General features: G+C 31.9%; 1 protein-coding gene across 4 annotated transcripts in view; it reads left to right on the top strand.

Annotated features, from left to right (window-relative positions):
• Nucleotides 1-456: 456 nt before the first annotated feature.
• The window catches only part of LOC127736414 (multiple epidermal growth factor-like domains protein 6), a 133,487-nt gene continuing 115,380 nt past the window's right edge, over nucleotides 457-18,563 (top strand). For 2 of the 4 annotated variants that reach the window (XM_052246956.1, XM_052246957.1), the window contains exon 1: nucleotides 457-1,022. In XM_052246956.1, coding sequence (XP_052102916.1) covers nucleotides 919-1,022 — 104 coding nt within the window. In that variant the 5' untranslated portion in view covers nucleotides 457-918. The remainder of the gene's footprint in view (nucleotides 1,023-18,563) is intronic. The other 2 variants (XM_052246959.1, XM_052246958.1) reach the window with 1 other exon arrangement.

Genomic DNA, 18,563 nt, shown 5'->3' with positions numbered 1-18,563 from the left:
GAATCACCCGATAATTTCATTATTTCCAAAAAGATATAAAGCGCTACGTGAAATACCAAAGAAAATTGCACAGCAACTTTTTGTTACATGAGCCAAAATGGAGCACTCATTTACTTTGATTTATACAACAAATCTTGATTTACCCTCATGATTGCAAGCTTAGAAGTCTGAGATGTTTTATATCGGTTGACAACAATGTTTCAATCTATACTTCTTTATAAACCTTCAAATTTCTGCAATTACTTTTGTCACGACAACCCCTTTAAACACCTGTTTAAGATCGTAAAATACAATCCATACCCTTTAATTACAACTTCAACGAACAATTTGAATACGGATTGTTCATCTTTTAAAGGAGAAAATTTTATCCTATTTCCAAATTTTTGTTGTTAAATAAAAAAAAAAAGAAAGATCTTTTTAATTATCATCCAAGGCGTGACAAAACACTGAATTCTTTCTGCCTCGGTTTGACAACTCGCGCGCGACTTGCGTGTCGTCTGCCAGAAGTATTCATTACATTTACTTCAATACATTATGTGTTCTTCAATACTTCAAGTAAGACAGTAGCATAGATTAGCCTAGCTTGTTTATTTTTGTCCTCAAACCAGGTGTATTACTGGATATTTACACTACAGCGATTTAGTCAGTACTTATTTAATGTGAGGCAATCATAGTCACTTTAAATTTTTGTCACATGGAGTTTTTAATAGGATAAAAAATATTGGGAAAATGACAGACCGGTATAAATAAAATTGTACTTGTGCGGTATTGGAAAAAAAGTTTTGAACTTTCGAAATGTAAAGTTTATTAAATATTCAAATGCGTATTTTTAATAGTTAGTAATATGTTGACTGCATGAGAATAGCAGAAGTGGTATTAGATTAGTTAAGATAGTGGATTAGGATATATTGTGATAAAATGGATAATTTAATTTCACTTAGTTGGATTTTAATATTTTTTTCCTGCAACTGGGATTTAGTACCAGCACCCAACTACGAACAGTATAGACTACGACCGGGCATGTAAGTAATACATGTACATGTATATTCAATTTTAAAATCAAACTGTACCAAGCTACATTACATGTTTAGGTGCAGTTTCATGAAATGATATAATAATTTGATATGTTTTGTACATTACACGTTAACTTTGTATAATAGATGGATTACGTAAAATTTATTTGATAAATATGCATATATTTATATTTCTCGTTATAACTTTCTTCAGATGAAATTAAATTGTACTTATGGTCCATATGAAAGACTTCATTTATTCAATGAAAAATTAACCTCCATGTTTTTTTTCTTACTTAAACTGCACACTATCACAAATGAGACGCTTTAAATAACATCACAAAGTAAATATATGCATATGCTCTTAAATTTCTGCATTTAAAGATATAAATCAAACAGGAAATTTACAAGTTTGTCTAACAGAAGTTCTTTAAAGTTTTTCTTTGATATCTATATACCTGTATAGAATTATCTTTTTTTTATTTAATGTTATGTGACGATATCAGTAGGATGTGTAGGATTTTAATGACATTTGGGCAGTAGAACGTAAACATACATGTATCTCTCGATTATTAAGGACAATGATAAAAATAACTTAAGAATTTCATAATGTAAAATCTCAAATTAGACAATTAGAAAACAAAATTTTACATCATTTAACGAACATTATGAATTTTTAATAAACTGATTGAAGAAATATGTGAAAACTTCCAAAAAAATTTCGAAACCATTGAAAATTTACCAGCGTCGTTTTATATATAAAAAAAGGTTTTTTTATTGAGGGGGGAGGGTGTGGTGTACAAAAGAAGTATAAAGATTCTATATAGTACAGTTCCACATCTATAATCTAATTATGAAAGCAGTTTAAAGAATGTAGGTTTCTCATTTTCGTTTCTTAAAGCTGATTGAAGGCTAACATATCTATTTATTTTGAAATAATTAAATTCGGAATTTTGTCGATGTTTATAAAGTATCTTAACAAAATAATCGTTAAGGTATATAAAATAGTCATTTTTATTTTATCAAAGATTTATTTGTTTTTAATTTTTTTTGCATGTTTACTGTTTAAACAGTGTTTAATTTGAAGACTTCCGACAGCTTTGAATTTCTTGTCTGTACTCCGAACGTAAGGCTGACATGACCTGTGTCAAGGTGGCATCATTTTAATATTTTGATAATTATTTTGATAACAGGAAAGCTAATGAAAAAGAAGAATTTGCATAATCTATCTTTTATGAATGATTTTGTAAACTGTCGGAGCATGATTGAAATATGATCATAGTTTTTGCATATTTTGCACGTTTGTAGATAGTAAATACTTTTGAATGATTTTTTTTTGTAATGTTATAAACTGAAAAAAACGTAATTAGATCCGTTCCTCCCAGCGCCATGGTATTGACATAAATGTTTATATCTCAGTGAATTATGTAATTTGTAAATTTTAAAATGGATTAAATAATATTAGTGATTTGTCGGAAAGGGCTTTACGAATAAATACATATGAACCCTTCTAAAAAGTGCAATACATGTTTGCATATATATTCATTGGCGATGTATCATTTTAAAGAAAAAATCAATTTGAATTTTAAAGACATTTTAATTCAGTTTGCTTTTAAGTGCTTCAGGGACGATTTGTTAATGTTATTGTATTATCTTTTCTTGCAAAACGTCTCGGTAGCTGTAACAATGCTAATACGTTGTTAATGATTTTTGGACTATACTGATTTCGATTTTACTGGTTTAAAATTAGGTCAGTACTAATCAAGATTCTTTGTCACCAGAACGGAATAATTCCAAACAAATCAATGGACGGCGGTTCGACTTTCGCTCCATGTTATTTTGTTCCCCTGTGTGATGCAAAAATTTAAAGACATTTTATCGTGTATATCAAAAGTACCGCCGGCTCAGATTTGTGGTAGACCTCAAATGCTGACAATGGAGGCGTATTTTGATATTGTTCAAGTGCAACTTTATTAATACATTAGTGTAGAATTTATAAAAAAGCGTATATACTTGAAAAAGATGGTGTTACGTATTGAAGATAATTAAAGATGCTGACAATAAAGTACTGTAATCTTAACAATTTGACATACAAATGATAGTACGTCATTATTTTCTAGTCAGCTGTCGCAGACAGGTTTTTATAGTACAAGAGTCTATTTACCTCATAACCACATTACATTCTAGTTAGTAATAAAGAGGTTTTTTTTAGACTCACTTTGATCTTGTGAATAATTGATAGTATGATTAAGGCCAAGTTATGTTGTATAAGATTTGTGAGGATGACTGCCTCGTCCTCATTTTAACACCTCAATTCACTAAGATTCACTCTGTTGCGAGAGCTCCGCAGACCCCATGTAGCACAGCTCACTTGCATGTGACTTTGATATTAACCGACTGAAATTGGTTTATTCCATCACGTTCTTTTACGCGAATGTATGTAACACTTCAGGACTATTTCCGCCAATTGTTCCAATGGGAATCATATATTTTTATTTAACTGTACTTTTTATATTGATTTGGAACACACCTTGAAGTTAAAGAGGCATTAGCTGTCAAATTCATGTTCACCAATTTAATTCACTCAAATTCTCATATTTGATTTATAACATACTAAAACGTATATCCAAATTACAAAAGTCTAAAATAAACAATTAACAATGCACGGACTCGATAATATGTATCAGTATTTCGTGTGTATTTTTGTCTAGACGTCATCTAATTAACCACCGAGATGATATCCGAAGACTGCCTACGGTCATATAACCCGATATAAACATAAACATAAATAGATGGCGACCACGTGCAATTGTGTTTTTCTAGGTCTGTTTGATTTCATATTGTAGGTTACAAAGTTTGTTTATCATTGTTTTTACCTGTATAAGAATGATTTTTTTGTGGATCAAATCAGTCAACCAAATGGTTCATCCTTGTTTCACTTCCAATGTTGACATTCTTTTCCTTTTAATAACTGAATACATGAGCTATAGGGTTAAATTGTTGAAGGTCACATGAATACGGATTCAATGAGGTCGAATTATTCACTTGCAAGTGAGCAATTCATCAGCGATATTTCTTAGCTTATTTTGACAAAATTGAACCAAACTGGCTGCTAAAAGCGAATTATTATTTCACTATTTCACTTTCATTAATGATTGAACAAAATAAATTCAAATTTAAATTTTTTTTATATCTCGTAGCTAATGCCCCATTTAATTATGTTTTTAGGATTTTATATACCTAGTTTTGTTACTCTGAGTGTTAAATGTAATTGTATTGCATATACTAGGAGTACGTCATTCTCAAAGATACTTTGGAGTATATTTTTTATTCCGAAGTTTTTACAAAGAGTATACGTTGTTACCAAATCGATATACAAATGCGAATTTCTGGAAAAACTTAGAAACACGAAGCCGTTAGTTTTCTCGTTTAAATCGTTTTACATTTGGCACATCGGAGCCCTTTCTATCATGCTACATAGGATGGGGTTTGCTCATTGTCGAATGACGAACAGTGACCTATAGCTGTTAACGTTCTACGTCATTTTGGTCTCAGTGAAGAGTTATCTCATTGGCAATCATTCCACGTCTTCTTATTATTATATATTAACAACAAACTGCAAATCATTGTAGTGGAAACGTCGAACTTTGAACATCAAGATGTAACTCTATAAACTGAGAACAAAACTGCAGACAATTTAAAAAACTTAGTACAACACAAAAGTATCAAAAAACAAACTATAAGCAGCCTCATGTAATCCAATCAACATAGAACAATATAGAAGACAACATTTAAAACTTTGTACAATATGAAAGTATTTATGTAAGATTTTTGATAAAAGGATAAAAAGATATTAATTGTTTTACTTGTCCGAGTTGATGACAGAAGATATAATTGATACTAGAGGTTACCTGTTGACAATCACACCCTTAATCTCACCTGGAAGGTAAATTGACTTTGATCCTCGTAAATAACAGGTAACAATACATATTTTCTGTAACAGATACTTGTTTGATCTTCAGCCACTTGTGTATTAATAATTCTTAAGTATATAATGGAGAAAGATAAGTTTACTTTTTGACTCCTGATTACTCAATCGACGTCGTCTGCGCAAACAGCAGAGGATTGATAATTAAATTAGACAACATATAATAAATATTTACTTCCTTTAAGACAGTCTTGAATGAATAGAGTTGAGCACAATATAAATCTGTATATCATACAGATTTTGGACCATTCTCAGTTACAAAAATCGCTGCTTGTTGAACAATAATACAACCAGAGTCCATGTTGGAATTGCTACCGATATAAGTCTTATGGGCCTGCTTCGTTAAGGACGAAACGGTGTGTTAAATTTGTATTCAAGGATAAAATAGTTAAACCCTTTTCCATAACGATCCTCATGTTTCTGAATTACAGAATTTGCCGTAATCATATATTGAAGAACGAATCTCGAGCGTTCTTTTTGTAGTCTGCGTGGCTCTTAAAGTTGCTGGTTTATAAAACTAACTATTCAAATGTAGTTTTGATAAATCGATAAAATTAATTGATTAACGCTCCGGAATTCAGTGCATGATTTACTACTGATTACTAGAGGTCCCATAGTCCACAAGCTTTTGTGTCGATCTTTTGGTGAGTGCCCGATGTACTAACGAAGCACTCCTTTCATTAATATGCATTGCATTTAACGTTCATCACCATAATTAGAATATGCAAAAACAAAGATAAGTTCGTTTCTTACCAAAATGTTGCAAGGAAAATAAAAATGTCAAAAATTCTTTCTACGTAAGTCGAGACAATTCGAAGAGCACACACATGTAATGCATTATCACTGAGAACTAAATACCAAACTTTATCTACACATGTCATTTGCATCAGAGACATTTATATATAAAAAATATTCTTCAAGATTTTAGGTTAATTGATTGTTGCTTACTTATCGCCCCAACACATATGTCATGCATATTCAGGTCAAGAACATGTAACCATTTATAGGTTTTTGCGAATAATGTCAACTGAGATGGATCACGGAAGATTGGACTGCTACTGGAAAATTGGGATATGTTGGATAGAAACAGAACTTTTGACTTACAACACAATATCTTCGGACCCCTTAAAGAGTTGCTGCAAGCATTCTTTAATATGCAGAGTTTATGACACTCTATCTCTACTATGCAACGAATCCGTTCTTGCTGGACGTGACAGCGTATTTATGCATCCCGAACAGCCGAACGGATGTTCTTCTTTAGCATGGGTTTAACTGCCAGGTGGAATCAATCTAGGTGACCATATTTTAAAACCCGTTGGGTCTCTTTTCGACCACCCATTTCACACTCTTGTACTTTAAAATCTTCATTGCATAAATCTTTATTACCACCCATTTAAGACTCTTAAACTTTTTAATCTGTTTTTGCATAATCTCAAGACGATACTTTTCATAAAGATGAATATTTATAAAGAACAGTTTTTTTTATGCCGATTATAAGTTGTCCTCTTCAATCATGCAATCCAACAATCACTGAGAAACATTGTACTGTCTGTTTTATGCATGCAGCGTAGGATCACAAGTATAAATGTTTTGTACATAAGATAAATATATTAAATTCAAACTAGAGAATATAGGCTTTTGTAAATATTCACCCTTCATGAAGAACGTCTATGTTTTGCACAGTTTTAGCCCCAGGGAACATATACAGTCTTTTTAAAATTTTATAGTCCCATGGAACTGGAATGTAATTTAAATGCAACCATAACAGTTAAAATGTATTGTTGAGATTTTCTAATCTAAAATTTATATTTTAGATATAATTAAAATGTTTATATTATTACCAGAGCAGAAACCAATAAAAAAAGAAATAAACTGTTTGGTCACGCATGGATGAATTTCATGTAAATTTGACTTCAGAGGTTGAAGTATCTAAATAGAGATATCCTTTTCTAAAGATATATCAATGTTTTCTTTTACCTTTCAAAATAAAAGTCCTCGGATTTGATCAAACGCATTAATCATATGGTTGTATTTCTTTGTACAATTTTGATCTCGCCACTGGACAAACAAAACGGAGAAGAAACTATTTGACATTCTTGGGAAATTTATACTTTACCTCGATTGACCCTTGTCCAGAATAAGATAACGGACAATAGGTACCATTGGTTAATTACTTGGCGACTTGGACTATCTGTACTTGATGTTTTCAAAACCTTTAACTGTCTGTTAAACTGATAAAATGTTTACCGCTTGCAATCTGTGTTGTGAAGAACCTTTTCACCACGTGAACATACAAACCTCATCTCATTGAAAATAAAATTACTTAAACATTGTAACGATGGATTTATGTGTGCTGATGATTACTTATAACCTGTTGTATGTCGTAAAAAATAAATTTGATTTGATTTTTATTTCTGTAGTAAAATAAAGCAAATCCCTATCATTTATAATACGACAGTTTTATTGCAACTGTCTAAACACTATAGTAGATCAGTGTAAAGAATAAACCAGGTTTCAAAATATTTTTACCGTAGTTCAGTAGCATTCTCATAGACAATTAGAAACATGTCTTATAAGGACATAATTTACTTATTTATTTTACTATGTATACAATTTCACTGCTGTCGAATATGTCGTTATACAAAACATTTGACCTACTTTAACACTTGATTATTGTCGTGAAAAAAGACTAACCACAAACATTCCCATGTATATCCTATTAACAAAGAACAATACAAAAGATATGCAATTTTTTACAACATATGATTTTTGATAAAAGAATAAACAGGTTTTAGTTGTTTTGCTTGTCTGAGTTGATGACGGAAGATATAATTCATACAGTGTACATGTATAAACTAGTATATAGTGGTTACCTGTTTACAATTACACCATAAAACCATTTGAAAGGAACTCTCAAACACTTGTTGAAACCTTTTTATGTGTCATTGGATTTAACTTCGAACCCGATAGGACAGTGGCAGAATCAGGGGGAAAAAGGGGGGGATTGGAACCCCCTTTTTTTGACGATCAATGCTTTTGAATCCCCCTTCATAATCCAGGGTTGGACCCCCCCCCCCCTTTTAAGAATGGCTGGATCCGCCCCTGTAGGACGTGGATGCGTATTTATACATCCAACAAAGCATAACGTACGCTCCCTAACCATGGATTTTACTGCTGCTGGATGGAAGGATTTCAAATGACCATATTTCTATACTCAAGTCAACGCTTGGGTTGTGGTAGTTAAAGTAAAACTGAAGAAATAAAATGTTGAAATTAAAATTGTTAGTAAACAACGAAAACAACACTTTACAAAACAATTGTTATGCGTCCGAAGGGCTTTCTGGATTTACCTTCACCAGGAACGTTCAAAGCCGAATATTTGAAAGTCAAGGAAGTATAAGAACAGTAACCCACGATACAGAGCGATTTGGGAGAGCTTTAATTGGCTGTCTGTAACATGTTTATTGCAGAAATGTAATGAAAGATTGTTGTACAATGAAACACCCATTATTTACTGCAATTATACTGAAATTTTTTCTATTTTTGGTTTCATCTGTAGCAGAATGCATTTGTCTTCGTTGAAGTTCATATACTTTGGAATTTGTACCGAGAAATCTTCGCTTTTTTCTTGTAATGAATGTAATTATTAGATATTAATAATGACAAACGTGTTTCTGGCATAATTAGTTTTACACGTGTAGCCGACAGGAAGAGATGCACATAAATGTGTTTTATCGTCATTGTATCTTTTTGTTCTTGTTTATCTGTTTGTACTTTGTTATATAAAAAGACTGAACATTAACAAGATCGGATTGCAATACATAAGTAGTAACACTTAAGCAATTGTTCGGTATTTCCGCCTATATTTTTGACCGTTCATAACAAGATATGCTTGGTCTGTTTACACATCTTGACTTAGTCGTTAAATATTTAGCGAATATCGTACTCAAGATTCAGAAACCAACCAATCAAAATACTTGATTTGGTGTTTCGAGCACAAATTTTGTACTCCGAATACTGAGTTCAAACGATCAATACAGTCGTTTCCATCCCCCTTTTTGTGACTGCACTGCTTGTGATACTTAAAATGGCATGCCTGCATAAAAAGATGGTTGACAATAGAGAGTTGGCCCTTGGCATTTATTGGTTTATCTCACTTACATTGTATTACAACACTACTGGAATATCAAATAAGGCATAAGAGGTGATTTTCTTAGTTTTTCGTCCATTTGCAGATAGCTTCTTGATGGTGCCAGGTTAAAAATAAATACAATTAAAAAACTTCAAAACTATTTTGAAAAAATAAGATATTTAATGACAAAAAGGTACCTATTTATTTTCTTCTTGGTGACCTTAGATAAATAAAAGAAAATATTTAAAAATTCGATAGTTTTAAATATCAAGCATTAACAATCTTCCAGCTAAACTTCTTCAATTATATCATTTAGCAAAGAGAACCAGCGTGTTACAAAATATTCAATTTTCATCCAACTTTTGTAAGCTGAGAAACTAAACAAAACCTTATCAGGTAATGTAATAAAAATTGTCCACAAAATCTTTGAAACGGTAGACAGTTTATGTCAAACTTAGTCAAACTTAGTCCATAAAACCCACATTAACATTTTCATGACCCTGTATAAGGCTAAATGGTTGTGAATTATCGTATAAAGACACAACTGTTTATATATACTTATTTCGATTTCATTTAATTACAATGTATACCAATACTATAATTCTCTGAAGTATCTCTGGAGTATCACCGTCCAATTATACTGGCAATTTGGTTCAAATCGATTTTAACAGTTGGATAGTTTTAACGATTATTACATATACACTTAGTAAATTGATAAATTCTTTTTGTGTTTAAAAATATTTATTTCATTAAATATTACACGTACGGAAAAAATATAAACATATACTTTTTAAAAAGTGAGTAGTAAAAAAGTAAGAAAATTACATAGACTGAAAATTCAGAGTTTGCTCAGTACGATTCTAAATTTATTATTATTATCATTATTTGTAGTAGTCACTTCATTGCTTAAGGATAAATTATAAATCACAGTCTTCCTTTCCTGTTTGAAAAACCCTGTAATTAAATAAGTAAAATAACTGAAGTATGTTCTTTTGATCTTGAATGAACTGTCTTTTTAAAAAGACATTCTTTGCTCTAATTATGTAATATAATTTCAACACAAAAATAACTTCAACACAGTGCAATAAGTCTAATTGTTAAAATTTGATTTGAGAGTTGACAGTATTAAAGCCCCCACTTACGATAAGTACAGTTACTGTTCGTTAAAGTATGCACATACACAAGTGCGTCTTTCATAAATCTGAACAAAAAATTAACAAGATGAGAAAGGTCATAAAACTTTTACAAATTTTATATGTAAGATCGTTATCATGTTAAAATTATGAGTGGTATTATAATTTCTTAAGAAGGCACTTGTCGAGTAGTTTATATTTTTTATCTGAAAAAATGTCAGTGTGATAGTTTTTGTAATGTCATTGTATAGGGTTCAATTAAACGCTACCGAAGATAAATAATAAAGATTAGTTCTGAAGATTTACCTCTCAAACAATAAAGCGTCAAACACATGGCAATTGTCGACTCTTATTAAAGGGTTATCATGTATGGAAGAGAATATCCGCCATAATTATATATTTTATAAATTAAGAAAGGATATTCCCTTTCATAATCATGTGTGCAAATCTACACTTCGACCTTTACCACAAAAAATCTTGAGGTTAAAAAATCTTGAAAGTCATGAATATTTCAGAATAACTTACGATCAGTTATATATGCGCAAGATTTGTTTTATAAAAAGAGTCACTCGTTTACCATGCAGAACCATTTCTACACCGCGTTGTCAGTTACCAATACTCGGATTACTAATTTGCTTCCGCTCTTTTGGTATAAGACTTCCCAAACTTCTGACCGCCGACGTAATTGATTGTAGTTATAGCCTAGAGTTATAGAGACACGCTTTCGTGAAAGAAATACGGCGACATCCTATGTTAATACATGTATGTCTACAATAAACAACCAGTTAATGTTTCTTTTCAAAATTTGAATTGATTTGATATGGGAAAAATGCCCATATGACATCATATGACAAAGAACGAAGTAGCTATTGCCCCCTTTCTTTTCCCCGCAACAAAACCCCGAAAAAACATCAATACGTTGAATAAGTACCAGTAAAGTCTGTTTTCAATATACATTTGTACCGCGATTACAAATATAAATCTGCAAGATTCTCCACTTTTTCAACCATGATCTCAAAAACTGTTGTATTGAGATTTTTCTTTTTTTTTTTTGCGTAAAACTTAATACATTCATCCCGATCATTAACTCTGTTTTCATTTCTTTTACTTTGAAAAACGAAAGATTGTTATTTTTATCTTAGGACCATAAATGTAAAATATAAAGGACAGCAAGTGCACAACCCACGCATACATTGTTACTGCATATAGGAATAAAGCCAATATTTCTGGATGCACCATAAAGCTCTATTAGAGTTGTTTGGACCGAGTTCCTAAGGTTTTTCCACACTGTATTTACTAGTACTTCAGGACCATATATGTAAAATATGAAAGAAGTTAAGTGCACAACCAACGCGTACATTTTTACTACATAGGAAAAAAGCAACTATTTCTAGACCTGTTAGTGATTTGCACTTTAAGTTCGGTACGAGTTTTAAAGGTTTTTTCCGCTCTGTATTTACTACTAATTCAAACTTGTTTTTCTTTTTTGTCAATTGTTATACTGCTTACACTAAATATATATGCTTATTATAGACATCTGACAGTGTCGTTTTCAAAGCATGTTTCTGTTTTTAGCAGGACATTCCTCTTTGATGATAACAATCACAGTACTCACTTCGTGTAAAATTTAATTGACATCAATTTTGTTATTCATACGAGATAAAAGTAACATGCAAGCAAAAGCATGTATCTTTCATTAAGTAAAACATGCTTTAATGGCGCTACTATTTGCTTAAGTGCAATTGAGATCGATGGCAGGCGATGTTCTTACATTCAATGCTTTTACCATACTTTTGAATTCGGTAATTAGAATGACGGTTTGTAAATTTTAAAGTCTTCGTACGAACAGAAAGAGACACAAAAATGAAAAAAAAATATCTAGAACTTAGGTTAGGGAGCTACCATTTGATTTTTATTGGGGGGGGGGGGGGGGGGGGTGAAAAACTTTGTCCTGCATTTTTTTTTTAAAGTTGTAATCTCTGTCATGCCTTTTTATTTTTCACTCTATTGGGTCCTGCCTTTTTTTATTAGTTTATCCTGACATAAATTGTCATTCTGCCTTTTTTTTTCAAAGTTGCTCATCCTGCTTTTTTTTACTCAAAACTCCGGTCCTGCCTTTTTTTTCAAATTTCATCCTAGCCCTCCCCCCATAAAATCAAATGGTAGCTCCCTTAACAACAGACATGTTTGTGTCTATACGATATATACAACATATCAAGACCTAAATCGCCCTGGGTATAGAAAAGTTTTGAAAACAAAGACTACCAATGCCACCAATACCAAATTCCTTAAAAATGACATGAAAAAATTAAAGATATAATGAAATAATCATTGACTTGATACATGCACATGCATGTGGTGCGATTATACTAATTTTTGAGATCTTAATCTCCTGTTGTACGGTATTAAAGTATCTGCAGATTCTTAGAATAAACTAGATAACTTTTTATAAAGTTTATCTTTTATAACGAACTAAACTAGAATGTAGACTAAGATCGACCATGCCAGCCAAGAAAATGTAAAAACTTTTAAAACACGTGAAAAATGCAATCCCACAGTCATGCTTGAAGCCTTTTTGGCATACATTTAATTTGTATAAATGGTTTTTATAAAAGAATATTGACAACACTGAGAGGCTATAAGTGCAAGATAAAAGCCAAATGTAAATATCAGCATGCTTTATTCATTAAGAAATACACGTTTTATGGTGCATAATTCATTCATAGGAACTTCTTCATCTCTTAAACCTATATGTTGTCAATTTGAAAAGATACAAGACGAACCGTGTATTAATTGATCGTAATCAAGAGAAAACCACATGAAGTAAAACGCAACCACAAAAAACCGGGGGTTGTCTGGAACGGTAAGAACATCATTCTTCAAACGTTGCATCCTGATTTACCCCTATATTGGCTATCTAATTTACAAATCTAGCATTGATGTTGCTAGTGAAGGTTAATCCAGATATATTTGATTTTTTGATTTTTTGTGTTTTAACGCCACTTTTAAGCACCGCTCTTGGGCTATTTTGTGGCGGCCAGTTTTTATCGGTGGAGGAAGCCGGAGTGCCCGGAGAAAACCATCGACCTTCGATAGGAAAACTGACAATCCTAATCAATTAAGATTGGAGTCGAGTGCACCCGCACGAGCGGGGTTCGAACTCACAACCTCAGTGTTGACTGGCTAGTGATTACAGTAGTAACTACTTAGATCACTCGGCCACCGAGGCCCCTAATCCAGATATATGCATCGATCACAAAAACACACTATTTTTCTACAACTCTACATTAGGTTGATTTTGCTATTCTTTTGAGGTAGTTTCTCAAGTATTTAAAATTACATCCTTGGCTTTCTAATCTTTTAGTTTGAGCGTTCCTCATGAAGGAAAATTTACAAGCGATTTAAGGGAGCTACCATTTGATTTTTATTGGGGGCTAGGATAAAATTTTTGTCCTGCATTTTTTTTTAGTTGTAATCTCTGTCCTGCCTTTTTATTTTTCACTCTATTCTGTCCTGCCTTTTTTTAATTAGTTTATCCTGACTTTTTTTACATAAATTTTCATCCTGCATATTTTTTTTGGCCAAGTTTTCATTCCGCCTTTTTTTTTACTCAAAACTCCTGTCCTGCCTTTTTTTCAAATTTCATCCTAGCCCCCACCCCATAAAAATCAAATGGTAGATCCCTAAATGCACCCTATTTATAAAGTATAGCTTTCATTTCACAACAAAAATTTATAGAAAACATCCTTCTCCCAGAGAAAGAAATGACATTGCCTTTATTTATCCTTTTGCAATTGTTATAGACATAATAATTGCGTTTTCAATAAAAAATTAATGAATTTCAAAATGATTGCATCGATTGGGGCATTGTTTTATCATTAATGACGATTTAGCGGAAAAGTACGTGAACGATTATGGATCGTTTAATATGCTTATAATAAATAGAAATGTTTTTCATTATGTTACTTTATCATCAGCACCAGTATTTTCATGAATTGGTCAGTTATCTAAATATTCAGTAAACATAAACATTTTTTAAAAGGTTAAACAAATTGTTAAATGAAAAGGGTTGTAGTTTTTGGCCAATATCAGGTAAAGCTTATCAATTATGCTTTTGATGATATTCACTCAACGGGTTGTTCATGAGGTCAATATAAGCGACATTGGGTCATTTATAAAACATCAAATGTATGATAATGTATACATATCTAAAATATAAATTGCGACAGACCCTTATCTACCAGTTTAAAAAATATACGAGAACTCTAAAATATTTAGATAGTTGTCAAATTGTCAATCATTTCACATATTCTCATTTTAAATTTACTTACTTATCAATCAATCAATATATCTATCTACCAATGAATCGACCAATCAACCAATTAATCAATCAATCAATTACAACCGCGTTATCATCATTACTTAGTCTATGACTTAAAAATTAAAAAAAACCTCTCAACTCTGTACATAGTTCACGTGTTAACTTTTCTGTACAACTTTTAATACAAATATTAAGGTCTAATAAATTAAATCTGGAGAAGAAATGTTTCCTTCTGGTCATTATCAGGTCAAGCTTGTCACATTTTACTTTTGATGTTTTTCACGCCATAGGTTGTTTGTGGTCAATTTTACCGACATGGGGTCATTTCTAAAATATAAATTATTGTTAAAGTATATAGATGTAGAACCTTGACCTTTGCTTAGAAGTTGCAGAAAAAATACCAAGATATTTCTTATAGTTATGACCACTTATCAATTTACACTAAGTCGTTTTCTCTTAATTTCTTACAGCAGTTTTAAGGTGGTTGAACCTTCGTATTGTTAATTACACTTTTGATCATTCGTGTCTGTACTAGCGAATACCTATATTATGTCGTTTTATTATTATCATATCTAAAAACTATACTGATGGACGAGTTATTCGCTGTTTGTTTTGGAAATATTCTTCATTTGTACTTGTCACTTGCTTTACATGATGTAATATAAAAACTATATAAATTGGATTTGATTTACATTCTCAGTAGATTGCAATTCTTCTGTTTGTGTTGGAAAGCCGCCTTTGTGTTTTGTAAGCTGCCTGTCTACCTTCATACCAAATCGACATCTCTCAAAAAAAAATTTGATTTACAAGTTCAGCAACACCAATTTCAATGTCTACCTGCCGTTTCTTGTGGCATGTAATATTTCTAATTGACCTCGAACAGTGTGGTATTTTGATGTGTCTAGCAGCATCTTTATCAATATTGTGTAAAGTTAAAAGCGTCGAAGCGACCTAGATGAAAAATGAAAAGAAAAACACAATTATGACTAAGAAGCTCTCTTCCCTAATAAGGTTGCATTAACAGTATTGCCTCTTTCAATAGAGAATCAACAATTTGAAAAAAGACTTGACAATGACCGATGGAGTGTCTAGTGACCTCTCACGTGATCATTTCACGAAATAAAGCTTTGAATCACTTTTTTGGTTCTGTATATATTCAATTAAAGTATTTATGATCAATCTTCACTTAAAGTGAGTGTCTTCCCAGAAGTGACCAAACTGGTCATGCAATGGATAATTTTGTTACTTAAGCGAGACAATACTCGGTCTGGATACTTGAACTGATGCTCTGTTCGCTCAACAATCCATTTTTCTTGTAAAATGCTGATTATGACATAACCATATGAAGCGTTAGCTGAAAAAAGTAATCCTAGTCAATTATGATTTCAACAGATGCCGTAAGGGGCAAAAGAAAAACCCTGTCAATCTCGAGCAAGGGACAACTAAAGTTTACACATTAGAATATTTTGGAATTGCCAAACATTGACACTATTTTTATATCGATTTTAATTGATTTAAATGAATGTAGTTCGTAGATACAATGATAACATTCTACTTTGAAAAAAAAAAGAATTCTCCTTTGCTTTCCATTTAGCCATGACCTTGAACTGTAGAAATCCCTTTAATTGCTGTTGCCAGAATCAATTTCCCAGACGACACGTGTTTATGGAATAACCTCCATTAGGTATGATAAAGACCAAAAGTTTATATAGTCCAAAATATGAAAAAAAATTTTTGTTTAAAATGTTAAACTAATTTTATTTTTTTTTAAATCGTAATCATCTTACACAGATTGAAATGTCATATTTTGACACTTGTATAGTGAAGATTAATTCTCAATATTGCACTCAAAATTTCTGTAATGTTTCACTAAAATATTCTATTAGTTTAATGTTACAAGTTAAGAGTGTGTTTATCAAGAAATTTACCTAACTTGTTTAAGTGCAAAAAGAATTTGAGAAATAGTTTATTTAGGGAGATTGACAATTTATTGATATCCACATGAATTTTGATACGGATACCAAACAATTTATTGATATCCACATGAATTTTATTACGGATACCAGACAATTTATTGATATCCACATGAATTTTAATACGGATACCATAGTTTTTACTTTATATTTGTAATACTGTGGTTCTTTTGTAGGCTGTGCGTAAAAAAATTTACCCAACAAAACTATTACAAACCAAATCCACATCGGGTAGAATTTTTGTTGTTGAGATATTTAAGGCTTCACATGTATATATTATACTTATCAATTAATAAACTGTTAACACAGAGATCTGTCTCGCCTATTTGTTATTTTGATAATGCAAATGTTGAAATTAAAATAGCAATACTTTAACATGTAAGTTATGCAAATATTCAAAGTCAATGAACCATGACTGAAGGTATGTAGGGCTAAACAATCTCCATGGAAATGAGATTTGCCAATGCTAATACAACTGCAAACCAAATACCATTGACATTTCATAAGCCGTTCCCTTTAAACAATCCTAAACACAAACATTAACTTGTAAACTATGTAAAAGTTTCAAAGTCAATGAACAATAATTAGGGGATGGGGTTATATAATCTCCATGGAAATGAAACTTGCAAATGCCAATACATTTACATACCTAATATCATTGACTTAACATAAGGGGTTCGTCTTAAACTGACCTAATCACAAACTAATACATGTAAACTACGCAAAAGTTTCAAAGTCAATAGACCATGACGGAGGGGTAAAGACCAAATATTCTCTATGGAAATGAGATGTGCTAATGCTTATACAACTGCATACCAATTATCATTGACCTTCCACTAACGGTTCCCCTTAAACTGACCTAATCACAAACTAATACATGAAAACTAAGCAAAAGTTTCAAAGTCAATAGACTATGAATGAGGGGACGGGGCCAAATAATCTTCATGGAAATGAGATATGCCAATGCTTATACAACTGCATACCAAATATCATTGACCTACCACTAGTGGTTCCCAATCGACTGACCTAATCACAAACTAATATATGGTAACTAAGCAAAGTTTCAAAGTCAATAGACCTTGACTGAGGGGGCGGGGCCAAATAATCTCCATGGTAATGAGATGTGCCGATGCTAATATAACTGCATACCAAATATCATTGACCTACCACTAGTGGTTCACGATGAACTAGACCTAATCACAAACTAATACATTGTTGACGCCGCCGCCGACGCCGACGCCGGAAACAGCATACCTATGTCTCGCTTTTTGACTCCGTTAAGGCGAGACAAAAACTCATCAATTATAAAAATGGTGTTATTTTGAATTCGTCAATTATCTCCCTTATGAGATTCTCTTAACTAAAGGAAAAGTACTCCTTTTATTGCTGAATGTGGCAGACTTGATCTTATTTTTGTAGCATAATACAAACGAAGAGTCTTATCTTTGGGAAAACAAATACAGTCAACATTAAGTTTATTACCTAACAAGGAGAAAGTATATAAACTGTTTCTGATAAATAATGTCTTACATTGATAATACATTGTACGCAGTTATAGTAATGGACGTGCATTAGGCTGCATTCTTATCTAAGACGAGTAAAACCCATTTACTTGTCCTTACAAACTGATTGCAATGTCTTGGGAGTTTTTAGAATTATCTGAGGTTATCCGTTTCTACTTTAATAAATGAAAACATCCAAAACAAAGAAATGATACTCCATAAGTTTAAATAATAATAATAATAAGAAGAAATAGGATGTACTTTTTTTCAAAATCGATAATTTTGAATTGTTTAATCCGCTCTTGTTGCGTTCGATATCATTTCTTGTTTCTGCTTCATCAAAACGCTCCGAGATGAGGAGGTACACAACCAAAGTAGTTTAAAACAGGAGGAGTGTAAAGACATGAGAAAACCCTTTTGTGGTTCGCGGGCGTAAAACGCCTACTAAAAAGTTTGAGATAAGAATGCTTATATCTTGCACGTAACAAGGACATTTTGTCA

The sequence above is a fragment of the Mytilus californianus genome, unplaced genomic scaffold (assembly GCF_021869535.1).
Source record: "Mytilus californianus isolate M0D057914Y unplaced genomic scaffold, xbMytCali1.0.p SCAF_30, whole genome shotgun sequence".
Lineage (NCBI taxonomy): Eukaryota > Metazoa > Mollusca > Bivalvia > Mytilida > Mytilidae > Mytilus > Mytilus californianus.
Note: the sequence above shows the minus strand (reverse complement) of the source record. Positions and strands in the feature narration are given on the sequence as shown.